General features: G+C 37.7%; 1 protein-coding gene across 1 annotated transcript; it reads right to left on the reverse strand.

Annotated features, from left to right (window-relative positions):
- Positions 1-11,144: 11,144 nt before the first annotated feature.
- Positions 11,145-13,559, reverse strand: LOC127654197 (gastrula zinc finger protein XlCGF57.1-like). Its single transcript, XM_052141271.1, has 3 exons — positions 13,334-13,559; positions 12,962-13,076; positions 11,145-12,709 (listed from the first exon to the last, which is right to left on the reverse strand). Exon 3 carries the CDS (start codon positions 12,702-12,704, stop codon positions 11,457-11,459), a length of 1,248 nt encoding a protein of 415 aa, XP_051997231.1. The 5' UTR covers positions 12,705-12,709; positions 12,962-13,076; positions 13,334-13,559; the 3' UTR covers positions 11,145-11,456.
- Between the last annotated feature and the right edge of the window lie 1,725 nt (positions 13,560-15,284).

Genomic DNA, 15,284 nt, shown 5'->3' on the forward strand with positions numbered 1-15,284 from the left:
AGACTACAAGAGAGAAAGTATGGTGTTAACTGTTGAATGCTGACAGATGCACTCATGCAAATGCATTAACAGCAGTATAAGTGCCAAACATGAATGCCTTGACAAGTTCATTTGTGTCTCCTCTAGGACAAACTGTCCATTGTTGTGAACCTTTGGTTGTTTTTTCCTGTTAAGGAGAGTGAAGCCACCACAGCTGTCCCCATAGTCTGCTGGATAGATTCTCTATCCTTCCTTTTCACTTTTTTCCTTGCACCCACACTGTGGCTGTGATCAGCAATTAATGTAGATAATGCAGTGTAATATGTACAGTACATTTGAACACTTCTTTTAATATAAACAATTCTATTGTTCTTCAACTGTTTTCTACTGCTCTTACGTTGTAAATGGGGCTATTTATAATGGCTGCAGACTAACCTAATCTTAAACATTTGGTATTTTACATTTTAAATAAAACATTTTTCAGTGCCTTTATGAATCTCAGTTTTATCAGGATTTAAAAACTTTGGGGACATTTGGTCCTCACAAATATATAAAAAACCTGAAACACACATGAAAACCCAAACATACCTTTGTATGTTACCTGGGTAAAAGGGAAAGGAGGCAAGAACTGGTTTTACAATATAAATAATATTTAAATAACCAAAAAGACAAACACACACATGTGTCAGACAGGTGTCTGTAACTCTCTCTCTGTTGCACTGCCGTCTCCGGTCGCCCTTATCCCTCTCAGGCTTAATCAACCTAATTAGGGGAGGTGACAAGGGGAGGGAAAAATAACAACAAAAAACACGGTACATACACTGTAACAATGACAATACCAAAACAAAGACAAGAATATTTAAAAAGAGAGGGAAAGGCCAATGCGGAGCGGCAGTGAGAGAGAGAGGAAAAAAATATATAATTTACTCGCCGGTTCTCCGATACACAGTAGCTTGGTCCCTCGGCCACTCCTCCACCCTCTGGCGGAAGACTGCTGTGGCGTGTATCCCGTGCGTTTCCGCATAACCCTGGAATTGATGCACATTATCCAATAAATCCTGGAACGCAGATGCTGATCGGCCTCACCTAGAGAGGATTGAAATGCCGGAGGAAGCGGAAGACGGTGAGCGACGACTCCAGAGAATGTCACTAATCCTCTTCTCTTATCAATTCCAGGCTCCAGCGACGAGTGAGCGGCGATCGCAGAGCGGACTCTGGCAAAAGCTTCACTATGCACAAGACTCACGGACATAGACATCGCAGCACGCTCACCCCACCACTGCACAGAAGACACCTCACACTATTAAGTCTTATACCTCTCACTATTGCCACAATCAAAATAAAACACCCTGTTGTGGGGGGTATGTGCCTCATTCATCTTGCAACACTGCAAAACAACTGTTAACCTTTCTGGTCAGCACTGACTGTATGTATACTGTATTTTTTATTATTATTTTTTGTCTGGAAAAATGTAGTGTGGTGGTACCAATGGTACAGTGATGATCAAATCCATGGTATTTGATATATACCATGGCAGTGTATAATTACCATATTCATATACCATGATATTTACATGGTACAGTATATTATAAAGCTTTATAATAATATACTGGACAAAACATACCTCTTTGCCCTCTTTGTATTAAAATCAAGAAATTAATAATAATAAATATAGTGAAAAATTTAAATCTATAGGAAACGTGTTTACTCAGGGCATTTATTACTTGAGTTTTAAAATAATTTAATTAAACTTTTTTAAATGCATGCTCTATTCTTGGAAGCACATGCAACTTACATGTAACCTGTCCTCAGAAAGAGGTCACAATGCAACAAATTAATAAATATAAATATCAAATGAAGTATAGGAAACTGTACATTAAGGAATCATTAAATTATATTTTCCATTAAAAACGGTCTATCAAAGTTGTGTCGTCACTTTGCGTCAATTCTACAAGAGTTTTTTTTTTTTAATAATCCTAAATAAATAACATTGCTAAGGTCAGCTATAACTCTGATGTCCCCTATCCAACATCCTGCTCATGATGCATGCAACAGTAGGACACGTGGTTTGGAAAGTTTTATATATACACATTTTTAAAACAAACAATATTGAAGTCTCTGCGGGCATTGGCGGTGATGTTCGCAGGTGGTGTGCGGCTTGCTGTGAATGTCGGCTGGTTAACCCACCAGCCACCCCAAAAGCGCCCTCTTCCGCTGATCGAGGTCCACCAGGTCATCTGTTTGTGGATGGTAAACGCTGGTGCAAAATGACTTAATGCCCAATCATTTGTAAAGCTTGCATAGTGTCAGTGACAAAGGTTGTGCCCTGATCAGTAAGGATTTCTTTCGGAATCCCCACCCGGGAGACTATTTTGAAGAGTGCATCCGCAACACTATGTGCTGAGATGCTGCGCAGAGGCACTGCTCCCAGATATGGTGTTGCATAGTTCACTAGGACCAATACAAAGTGATGTCCATGTGTTGACCACTCTATTGGCCCAACGAAGTCCATGCCAATCCTCGAGGATGCTAGAAATTGAGACAAATGGCTCGATCCCCTGTTATTCGCAGTACGAGAGGTCTTGCAAGCCTCCACAGGGTTTTCCCCATTCGAGCTGCTGTATGGGCGGTGCCTGCGTGGCATGCTTGATGTCATACACGCAGCTTGGGAGGAGGGACCTTCAGCCAGCAAGAATGAAATTCAATAGGTTCTTGATCTTAGAGCAAAATTCCACACATTGGGGCAACTAACACAGGAGAATTTGCTCCAAGCTCAAGAACGACAGATTGTGGCAAGAATTGGATGCAATGCTCGCTATGGGAGTAAGAGAGGAATCCCACAGCGACTGGTCCATCCCAGTTCTTCTGGTTCCTAAGAGCAATGGGACAGTATGGTTCTGTGTGGATTATAGAAAAGTCAACACGGTGTCTAAATTTGATGCCTACACAATGCCTCATATTGATGAGTTGCTCGATTGGTTAGGCACTGCTCGATTTTACTCGACACTGGATTTGACAAAGGGTTAATGGGAGATCCCCTTGACACCAATTTCCCATGAAAAAACGGCCTTCTCCACATCGTTCGGTTTAAACCAATTTGTGACAATTCTGTTCAGTTTGTTTGGGGCTCCAGCCATGTTTCAGAGCCTCATGGACTGAATCCTTAGACTGCATTCAGCTTACACTGCAGCCTATTTGGATGACATCATCATTTATAGCAATGATTGGCAACAGCATATGCAGCATCTGAGGGTGGTCTGAGGTCGCTGCGACGGGTGGGGCTCACAGCAAATCCTAAAATGTGTGCGATTGGGCAGGTGGAGGTAATTTGGGGATCCACTTGGGCCACGGGCAAGGCCCAAGACCAAAAAGAAGGTGAGACAATTGCTGACTGATCTCACTAAAAAGTGAGCTCCAGACCCCAGTGGACGGAGCAGTGCCAATAGACATTTAAGCAAGTTAATGCCACACTTTGTGGTGGGCCACATTTCCATGCACCTAATTTCTCTCTCCCTTTTGTATTGCAGACAGAAGCTTCAGACAGGGGGGTGGGGGTCGTGCTCTTGCAGGTGGTGGAGTGGCCCACGGTGCTGTACATCAGCTGTGGTACAGCACTGTGGAAAAGGAGTGTCTGGCCATCAAGTGAGTGTCTCCGTTACTACCTGCTGCGGCAGGCCTTCGTCATCTACTCAGATCACACCCCACTCCATTGGCTCCCCTGCATGTAGGATACCAATGCGCGGATCACCCGGTGGTATCTGGTTCTCCAGCACTTTAAATTCAAGATGGTAGACAGTGCTAACCTGTGTCCTCCTTCCCTCCTACTGTGAAGTCCGTAATACATAGAAATAAATAAATAATCAAACCAATATTTTATGTCATTTATTTATTTGGAAAGTAGCTGTGTTATAAGCAGGATAACGTACAGTCAATGGTCATAATCCCTTATGGTACGGCACTGTTTCGCAATTTACCGTTTTCATTGCAATGTGCCTTGTACATGCTGTTGTGGTTTAGAGTAGAGTGTGTGCTGAGCCTTTTGTTGAGTGTATCAGCATGTTGCTAAAATTATTTCCAGATAATTTTTGGTGATACTGTATAATCTTGAATCTAGAACATTCTCAAATATTTGGTATTATCAATACAGTAATATAAAATAGGAAAGTTTTGACAAATGACAAATTACAATATATATTTAAACAAACAATTACAATTTAAACATTTTAATTTGTTTTAAAAAAAAATTATTAAATTTTTCTTGTAAACTAAAGCTTGGAAATGTGACCAGAGGTTGATTTTCAATTAAAACATGGCTGTTTCTTACTATAATATAGGAAAAGTTATATGTAGTTTGCAAAACAGTTATGAAGTGGTAGTATACCTTATTTATCTTTTACATTATTGAAGGACTGTTTTATGGTTGCTATCATTATCTTTCCTTTAATTGAAATTTAATTATGGTTGCTTTTTAAAAACAATATGATTTCTGCAGGAAGTGGGCAAGCATGGGTCTGCTTCATGTGGAGTATGTGTGCCTATGTTTTTGGATCTCAGGATCATGCCATACACTCCAGACTGTGGGCCCAAGTACTGTCAACAGAGAGACGGTGAGGAAAAACAATGCACACTCTAGCCTCTTTTGTTCCCTGAGCCAGAGCAAGTGTGGCTACATCAGGAGTATCCTGTTTGCAGGCACTTGTTTCCTGTTTTTGCTGAAAGAAGTTTACCCAGTCTGTTAGATGTTTCATGTTTATCTCATGAGAAATTATTTTGTTTGTTTCTCATTTGAAACCACAACTACTCTCTTTATAATCTGCCTTTAATGGATATTATTGAATGATAATAATTATATCTATCTATCTATATATATATATATATATATATATATATATATATATATATATATACAGTGAGGAAAATAAGTATTTGAACACCCTGCTATTTTGCAAGTTCTCCCACTTAGAAATCATGGAGGGGTCTGAAATTGTCATCGTAGGTGCATGTCCACTGTGAGAGACATAATCTAAAAAAAAATCCAGAAATCACAATGTATGATTTTTTAACTATTTATTTGTATGATACAGCTGCAAATAAGTATTTGAACACCTGAGAAAATCAATGTTAATATTTGGTACAGTAGCCTTTGTTTGCAATTACAGAGGTCAAACGTTTCCTGTAGTTTTTCACCAGGTTTGCACACACTGCAGGAGGGATTTTGGCCCACTCCTCCACACAAATCTTCTTTAGATCAGTCAGGTTTCTGGGCTGTCGCTGAGAAACACGGAGTTTGAGCTCCCTCCAAAGATTCTCTATTGGGTTTAGGTCTGGAGACTGGCTAGGCCACGCCAGAACCTTGATATGCTTCTTACAGAGCCACTCCTTGGTTATCCTGGCTGTGTGCTTCGGGTCATTGTCATGTTGGAAGACCCAGGCTCGACCCATCTTCAATGCTCTAACTGAGGGAAGGAGGTTGTTCCCCAAAATCTCGCAATACATGGCCCCGGTCATCCTCTCCTTAATACAGTGCAGTCGCCCTGTCCCATGTGCAGAAAAACACCCCCAAAGCATGATGCTACCACCCCCATGCTTCACAGTAGGGATGGTGTTCTTGGGATGGTACTCATCATTCTTCTTCCTCCAAACACGGTTAGTGGAATTATGACCAAAAAGTTCTATTTTGGTCTCATCTGACCACATGACTTTCTCCCATGACTCCTCTGGATCATCCAAATGGTCATTGGCAAACTTAAGACGGGCCTTGACATGTGCTGGTTTAAGCAGGGGAACCTTCCGTGCCATGCATGATTTCAAACCATGACGTCTTAGTGTATTACCAACAGTAACCTTGGAAACGGTGGTCACAGCTCTTTTCAGGTCATTGACCAGCTCCTCCTGTGTAGTTCTGGGCTGATTTCTCACCTTTCTTAGGATCATTGAGACCCCACGAGGTGAGATCTTGCATGGAGCCCCAGTCTGAGGGAGATTGACAGTCATGTTTAGCTTCTTCCATTTTCTAATGATTGCTCCAACAGTGGACCTTTTTTCACCAAGCTGCTTGGCAATTTCCCGTAGCCCTTTCCAGCCTTGTGGAGGTGTACAATTTTGTCTCTAGTGTCTTTGGACAGCTCTTTGGTCTTGGCCATGTTAGTAGTTGGATTCTTACTGATTGTATGGGGTGGACAGGTGTCTTTATGCAGCTAACGACCTCAAACAGGTGCATCTAATTTAGGATAATAAATGGAGTGGAGGTGGACATTTTAAAGGCAGACTAACAGGTCTTTGAGGGTCAGAATTCTAGCTGATAGACAGGTGTTCAAATACTTATTTGCAGCTGTATCATACAAATAAATAGTTAAAAAATCATATATTGTGATTTCTGGATTTTTTTTTTTTAGATTATGTCTCTCACAGTGGACATGCACCTACGATGACAATTTCAGACCCCTCCATGATTTCCAAGTGGGAGAACTTGCAAAATAGCAGGGTGTTCAAATACTTATTTTCCTCACTGTATATATATATATATAGTGTGAAAGCATGAAATCATTTTAAAGGGATAGTTAACACAAAAATTTCAATTCTATTATTGTTTACTTACCCTCATGTTGTTACAAACCTTTCCTTCATCCATGGACCACAAAAGATGTTAAGCACTCAGTCGCTATTCACTTTCATTGTATTGAGATCCAGTACAACCTCTTTTTCTGTGTCCCATGGAAGAAATAAATACTGGTTTGGAACAACATAAGGGTGAGTAATTACAAAATATTAATTTGTTTCAGAACTAACTTCTTAAGTAACTTAAGTCCTTCCATTTGTAGGTTCATATAATGTTCAGCAGATTTTACTTTGTAACAGTCTTAAATCATTATGGGCTTATTATTTGATAGTGTACTTTTATCAACTGGTGCTTCTTTCCAGTTTCATAATTCATATAAAACTATCTGTTCAGGCTACGATTGACTGCAGTAGAAAAAAGCTGTCAACAGTACCAGAAAATGGATGAATGAAACAAAGTTGGACCTTTCTGACAATCTTCTTGATCTTAACCACACTGACAGCTTCAAGCAGCTGAAAATCTTCAACCACTTGATCACACTAAATCTATCAGGCAACTATGTCCCCCTACTGTTAAAAGACCATCTCTACAGCCTCTCTTCTCTCAAAACACTGGACCTTAGTAGGTGCAAGCTGGAAGAAGTGGAGGCAAGCACTCCGATTAGCCTTCCAAGAGATTGAATGACCTGTATATCAGACAGACAGTGGAAGAGGGATTAATGATGATCAGAAAAACAGAGGGCATGGCTCAGGATGACCACAAAGGTGGTATGAATACCTTAAATCTTGTCTTTCTTATACTGTATTTTACTTGTCACTTCTTTTGTAGATCACCATCAACTTTTATCTATGTTAAATCTATTTACAGTATGCAATGTAATGAGATACTTGAGTGCAACTTAAAGAAATTGATCATCCAAAAAAAAAAAATTCTCTGTCATAATTTACTCACCCTCATGTCGTTCCAAATGTGTATGACTTTATTTCTTATGTGAAAAGCAAAACAATGTTTTATTGAATATCCTGGTCCGTTTATTCACATGAAAACTTGCTTTGTTTTGCCCTAAAAAAACACAAGTTCTCTCATGAACACGCAAGCTACTGTGAAAAAGTGCATCATGCAAAAATCACTTGAAAAATATTAATATTTCATTTTATTTCTCACCAAAACCGTAATCGTATGCCATCTGAAGACTTGTAATATGACACACGAGAGCAGTCAATAATTTTTATAATACTTTTGGGTCCTTTTTTAACTATTAAAGGGCGTCACTATCAACTGTCATTATCGAATGGATGGATTGAGATCTTCATTTCACTCAAAATAACAAACAAACAAATAGCCTTTTGTGTTCAGCATAAGAAAGTCATACTGGTTTGAAACGACATCAAGGTGAATAAATTATGATCAAACTTTTATTTTGGGGTGAACTATTTCTTTAAAACATGACATTTATTTCAATTTGAGCTAAAAACAATTGTATGTACACTGTAACAGAAATAGCTTTTTTCCTTTCTTTTTTCTGACCGAGGCAAGATATTTTTGGAAGTTCAATCCTGAAGCCTTCCTTCATAAACTACTGACAGCTACTGACCCAGAAACACACATTACACATTCTATTGTCACAGCAAATACAACCAATAGTCAGTTTTTTTATATTTACATACTGTATATATATCTGAAAATGTTCTTCATTAATGTAATGTAGATTATTACCTGTCCTGATGTTAACTATCTACCTTTCAATTCATATTGCTGTGGTCACCAAGTACAAGCTCATACACAAGTATCTGACAAGCTACAGACACTCCAGGCTTAATGATGTAGATGACACAAGTCGGTGTGATCCTGCAAACTTTGAAGTGGTCTTCTCTATAAATGAGAGGTCAGGGACCCACGCAGCTGCACCTACTGATGACATTGAGGAAAATGAAGATAGGTTTATTGAAGCCAACTATATTCAAGCGAGCGAGAGTGAGAGAGCTGCAGGAGCAGCAGAACTGAATGATGATGATGGCGATGATGAGGAAGAGGAGGCGATTTAATTTACTGTTGGCTAAATCTAATTTAACTACTAAATCTAATGTTGTAAAATCTTATTTGGTAACACTTTATAAAGAATTCCCTTAAGGATACACTACCAAACACACTTTACATCACAAAGAATGGCAAAAACATATCAGTAGCTCATGTACATTAAAGGGTTAGTTCACCCAAAAATGAAAAATTCTCTCATCATTTACTCTCCCTCATGCCATCCCAGATGTGTACGACTATCTTTCATCTGCTGAACACAAATTAAGATTTTTAGAAGAATATTTCCTCTCTGTAGGTCCATACAGGTGAATGGGTAAGCTCCAAAATGTACAAAATAAAAGTAACCTTTAAGACCCCAATCCATATTGTCAGAAGCAGTTTGATAGATGTGGATGAGAAACAGATCAAAATGTAAGTTGTTACAATAAATTCTCCTCCCTGCCCAGTAGTTGGCTATATGCATGAAGAATGTGAATTGCCAAAAACAAAAGAAGAATGTGAAAGTGAAAGCAAAAGTGGAGATTGATAGTAAAAAAGGACTTAAATATTGATCTGTTTCTCACACACACCTTTCATATCACTTCTGAAGACATGCATTTAATCACTAAAGTTGTATGGAATACTTTAAATGCTTTTGGAGCTTCAAAATTTTGGCATTCATTCACTTGCAATGTATAGACCAACAGAGCTGAAAGATTCTTAGAAAAATCTTTGTTTGTGTTCAGCAGATGAAAGAAATTCATACTGGGAATTCATGAAGGTGAGTACAGTAAATGAATAATTTTTTGGTGAACTGTCCCTTTAATATAGGCAGTACATATGAAACATTTATGAATCAAAGTTTAATCACATTATACAGCACATGAGCTAATGATCTGTATTATATAACATTTAAAATAATGCTTATTATGAATCAATATTAGGGTTCCCACCATTTTTGACCAATGAAATTCCATGACTTATAATTACCTTTCCAGGCATTTGTGTTTACTTGTTACGGATTTTTTTTTAATAATTTTGATTCATACTGATTTGCTAATGAATTATTCTGACCTATTCATTGACAAGAACTGACTCAAAAGAACAATTTGCTCACAAATCAGACATCACTATGGCTAGAACATTTTCCAGCTAGCAGATGAGATATTTCTTTGGGCTGAGAAAAACTAGAAAAAATTATGTTCACTCTAAACATACCCATGAATTTTAGGACTTTTTCACTATTTTAATATTCCCTGGTATTTCCATGACTGTGGGAACCGTGTAATATGGATTGATGTTAATTAATTTTACAGTGCTACTGTTTTCTTTCCCAAATGAAATTGTAATAATCATTAAGTTTAAATATACATCTTTCTTGATTTTCTATTTTAATTATCTTAGTTGCACACATTTACTTGTGTCCTCAACCACCTACGTGATGCATTTTGTATATTTCCCTCCATTTTTAAATTAAATGGTATTTTATGGACCAACATTTTTTTATTGACCAACTCTGCAAAGGTTCTGGTTTAGGCCCTACATATAGTTTTATAAATCTGAAAACTTGTGTGCAAATGTGTACAAATAATTCTAGGATGAAATCTATTCAAAGTTTTACACATAATGCCACTATGACAACCCTGTAATGGTTTTTGAAGAACGAACAATCCAGTGGCCTATGTCACAAAGCAGGATTAAGCAGCTAGCTAGATAAATTTAAACTTAGTTTAAGTGAACTCTGAATTTAACAGTAAAGGATAGGCTTTCTTCGGCATTCCTCTAATAATATTAAATAGAAATAACGTTAGTAATTTAAATGACTACTAAGGCTTTTCAATGTTTTTTATTTATTTTTTATATTATTTCAAATCAAGATATTTAACTTTTAAAATGACAAGCCTGGATGTGCTTGTTGTGGGCCTATATAAAGTTTCATTCATATCGATATATTATCTATTTTTATATTTTCATCACATAGTGATCCTCTGCATCCGCATTCGAATTATTCATGATTTCATAGTGATTAATTGTGTTGTGTAAATGTGATTTATCAGATTTTTTTAACGTCCTCTTGTGCTGGTTTTTAACTGTGTTTAAATTCTTATAATTTATCATGATTTTCATAAACATCTTCAATGAAGTAAATCTCGCTGGCTCTCTCGCGAGACGTGACTCGCGCTGTCTCGCACGTGATTGGCTGTTCGGTTTTATTCATTCACGTGAATAATCATAACCTCAGAATCAAACTCCGAATTGATAGAAAGTTGGTAACGAGCGTCTTGATACCACTTAACACTAATTAAGCCTGATTTGATTTTGTGAGTTTTGTCAAACTAAAAGCAATCCTGTAATCAATAATTTGTTCAGCTTTTTTGTGATACATGGCAGATGACTGTCAAATAATCAATAATTAAAACCACCTATCCATGCAAGAACAGGGCACATATTTCCTTTCAAGCTACACAGCCACATTTTAATGCTTCTACCTGGAACAGAATCTTAAATATTACTACAACGTTGACAAACAATGGTTCACATTTATTCAAATGTTCATTGAATAAGTCACACAACACATGATTTTGCTCATTTTTATTTCTAGTAACAATAATGTACAAGTATCACTACACACTACATATTAGTTGCTTTCTTTATAGGACAGGTAAATGACTTTAAATGTACCATAAACTAGCACACATCCTAACTTGATTTTTATTGTATTTTATTTTTAAGAAATTACTGAAATTACATATTTTCTTTAAACATTTTCATCAGGGCTGCATAACTGATTACATTTGTGGAATTTCAGTGGAACTAATGCTTCAACCTCCCTTAAATTTCCTTTCCTTACCTTACAGAATTGCTCTTTTGCAAGAACTGATGAATTTGAAGGCCGCTTTGCTCACTTTGACAACTTTCGGCAAGCCTTTTTTAAATGCTTCCCAAGACTCCCACAACGACTGAAAGTCTTCCCACATAAAGGGCAGCGATATGGCTTCTCTCCAGTATGAACTCTTTCATGCACTGTAAGGCCTGAAGATTGGGCAAAACTCTTTTCGCAGTATAAACATTTGTAAGGTTTTTCTCCAGTGTGGATTCTTTCGTGCACTTTCAATTCAGCAGATCTCTTAAAGGCTTTCCCACACTCAGAACACTCATAGTCTTTCTCATCAATATGTGTTTTCTGATGGTCTTTTAAACCATTCAACCATACAAAACTCTTTCCACAAAAAGAACACAAGTAAGGTTTCTCATTTGTATGAATCCTCATGTGTGTCCTTAGTTGTATTGCCAAAAGAAAATTTTTACCACACTGATCACAGTGAAACGGCCTTTCTCCAGAGTGAGCGAGCACATGATTTTTTAGATTGTTTGCCTCTGCAAATCTCCTGCCACACTGAGGACATTCGTGAGATTTCTCTCCAGAATGAGTTTTCATATGGCATTTTAAGGTGCTGTGATGTGCAAAACTCTTTCCACACAACATACATGCAAAAGGCCTCTCTCCAGTATGAATTTTTGCATGTTCCTTAAGAACACATTTTTGTTTGAAACACTTTCCACACTGAGGGCATGAAAAAGGTCTGTCTACAGAGTGACTTTTTATGTGCCTCTTAAGTTCTGTTAAATTTGGAAAACACTTTTCACACTGAGGGCAGGTGAAAGGCCTCTCACCAGTGTGAGTTCTAACGTGCCTTCTTAGGCCTCCTGAATTTGTAAAACTCTTATCACACTGAGAGCAATTAAAAGGCCTCTCACCAGTATGAATTCTGAAGTGTTCTTTAAGACCTCCTTTACATGTGAAACTCTTTCCACATTGAGGGCATATGTAAGGCCTCTCTCCTGTGTGAATTTTCATGTGAGTCATAAAGTGTCCTATACGTGCAAAACTCTTTTCACACTGAGGACAGGGGAAATTTTTGGATTCTGCTCTTTTCTGTGAGAAATTCTTTTCAGTCTCTGAGCAACTGAAGGATTTTTCTCCAGTTGTCACATTATGGGGGTCCTGATGTTCCTCCTCCGATTCATTCAGTTCTTGTTTTTCCTCCTCCACTTCGTTCCGTTCTTGACTTTCATCCTCCACTTCATTCTGTTCTTGGCTTTCCCCCTCCGATTTGGTCAGTTCTTGACTTTCGTCTTTTGCTTCCATCTGGTCTAAAATGAGCATATATATATATATATGTGTGTGTGTGTGTGTCAACACTCAATTTATGTAAAGCAACGACTAAAAATAAATAAATGAGACCAAATTTAATGCCAGAAAGAAAGAGCACAAGAATGATTTTTTTCTCTCTCTCTCTCCAAGTGATCTTTGATTTGCTGAATGTTATTGCAACCAGCTTCGGTAATGAACTGCCAGACTGTTTCACTGCAACCATTAAGTAAAATGAAAAATTGGAAACCAACCTTTTTTGTTCCACGGTATTTTTATTCTTCACTTTCCATCTTTACAGTCGTATGGAACACAGATTTCAGTTGTTCCTTTCTTGTTTGGAAACGTGCCTTCGTCACGTTAAAATGGCTTAAATTGGAAAGAAATATCAAAATCACTCTGTTATTCATGTTAGAATGCGCTTAACTCTGAGAAGACATCAAATCAATCATAAATGTAACGCCATTTACGAAAGATCGACAATCAGCACGTCACATGGAGGACTACAGCAATACATTCGTTTCACAGAACTAACGTACTATTGGCATGCGGTTGCAAAAGCGTTATGACACTCTTGAACGTTATAATTATACATCACAAAAGTATCATCGCTCAAAAATACAAACCTTTCCCCAGCCGTAGCACAGCAGCCTGAAAAAGCGAGGCGCAGCCCTTATGACGTCACTGTCTGGCGCTTTGTAGGCGACACTTCTCGTGTCTAGAGAAACATTGAAGGCCGTGTAGTAATTAAAATGAAAGATGTATGTTGAAAAGGCGATATTCCCTTCAATACCAGTAATGGAAGAAACTTAGATTTCGGAAACATCGAAGAAATAAACATCGAAGCGCTCGAAACGCCGCACAATGCGGACACCTGCTGGACACAGGCGTGCAATTGCAATGACAGGACTCACGTCAAAAGCAGCAATGCTAGGAACATTTCTGCCATATTTTTCATTCGAAGGCGTCAACTTCCTGAAATTAAGTTTTACAGAATATGTATACCTTTATGTATAAGTGAGACTTTTATGATTATATTTTAGTGCTTTATTTGTACACCTATTGTTTTAAGTTACCTATTGTCCGTTTTAAACCTGTAGAATATCTTGAGTAATGTTTATCCTTCTAATTCTGTCTGTCTTTTTCTTTCTTTTTTTTTTTTTTTTTGTAAATTGGTGTGTACTGTGAGAAATTGCATGTCTTGTTTATGTAGAATAACCTATAGGCTAATGTTTTATTTGTATACTCTTTTGTGTAGCCTACTTTTATGTACAATCAGCACTCTGCAATCTCTGTTTTTTTTTTTTTTCAGTAGGCTATCTATTACAGACAGTCTAAAGTACTAAAGATAAAAATATTATCGAAATGTTAATGTTAAAAGGATAGTTCACCCTTAAATGGAAAAGTTCTCACTTATCTCATGCCATTCCAGATGTGTATGACTTTCTTTCTTTTGCAGAAGACAAAGATTTTTTAGGAGAATATATCTGTTCTGTATATATCTGTTCTGTAGGTAAATTCAATGAATACATGGTGCTCCAAAAAGCATAAAGGCAGCAAAAAAGCAATCCAAATGACTCTAGTGGATAAATCAAGTCTTCAGAAGCGATAGGATAGGTGTGGGGGAGAAACAGATCAATATTTAAATCCTTTTTTTACTAAATCTCCACTTTCACTTTGACATTCTTCTTCTTTTGTTTTTGTAAATTCACATTCTTTGTGCATATCACCAACTACTGGTCAGGGCTGGTCAAAGGTGGAGATTAATAGTAAAAAAGGACTTAAAGGTCCTGTAACTTTTTTTTTTTCATGGAAGAGGATGCAAAAAAAACATCCTACTCCCTAAAGATGGACACCTGTAGTGTCTCCATTAAGTACAGTACATTAGCCTGTATGGTCATGATATATTGTCTTAGCTAAACTTTAGCTAACTTATTACATTAGCCAGTAGACCATGAGTCCTGCATATTAACAAGACACAAGTGAACTATATTTGTCTTTTGGCTAAAAAGCTGTTAAGTTGAGGCACTGGTAGCTTAGACTTTTGTTCATCAACTCTCACCTCCACACAAGACAAGAAAAACAACTGGTATAGGAGCTGGGATGGGCTGCTGACTGCCTGTCTGTGTATCTGATGTGCGGATATGTGCTGCACTGCTGAGGGAGAGAGAAGGAGGGGCATCGGAACTTGACAAAGTCTCATCTCCCGACCTGATATTTAGATTTTTTATTCAATAAATATATTTCTTCGACAGGGAAACTGTGCACAAACAGGATTATATATACAGAGGGTGAAATAAGTTTGATGCACAACATTTGGAAAAGCCAGTGAAATACTGGGAGAATATAGTGTGGTCAGATGAGAGCAAAACTGTTTGGATGCCATAATACACACCATGTTTGGAGGAGAAATGGCACTGCACATCACCCTAAAAACAACATACCAACAGTGAAGTTTGGAGGTGGGAACATCATGGTGTGGGGCTGCTTTTCAGCAAATGGTACTGGCATTAGAAAAGAATAAAGGTCTTACTATTTCTTTTTTTCTCAGGGTTGACATTATATGAAGCCATTTCA

The sequence above is a fragment of the Xyrauchen texanus genome, chromosome 13 (genome assembly GCF_025860055.1).
Source record: "Xyrauchen texanus isolate HMW12.3.18 chromosome 13, RBS_HiC_50CHRs, whole genome shotgun sequence".
Taxonomy (NCBI): Eukaryota; Metazoa; Chordata; class Actinopteri; order Cypriniformes; family Catostomidae; genus Xyrauchen; species Xyrauchen texanus.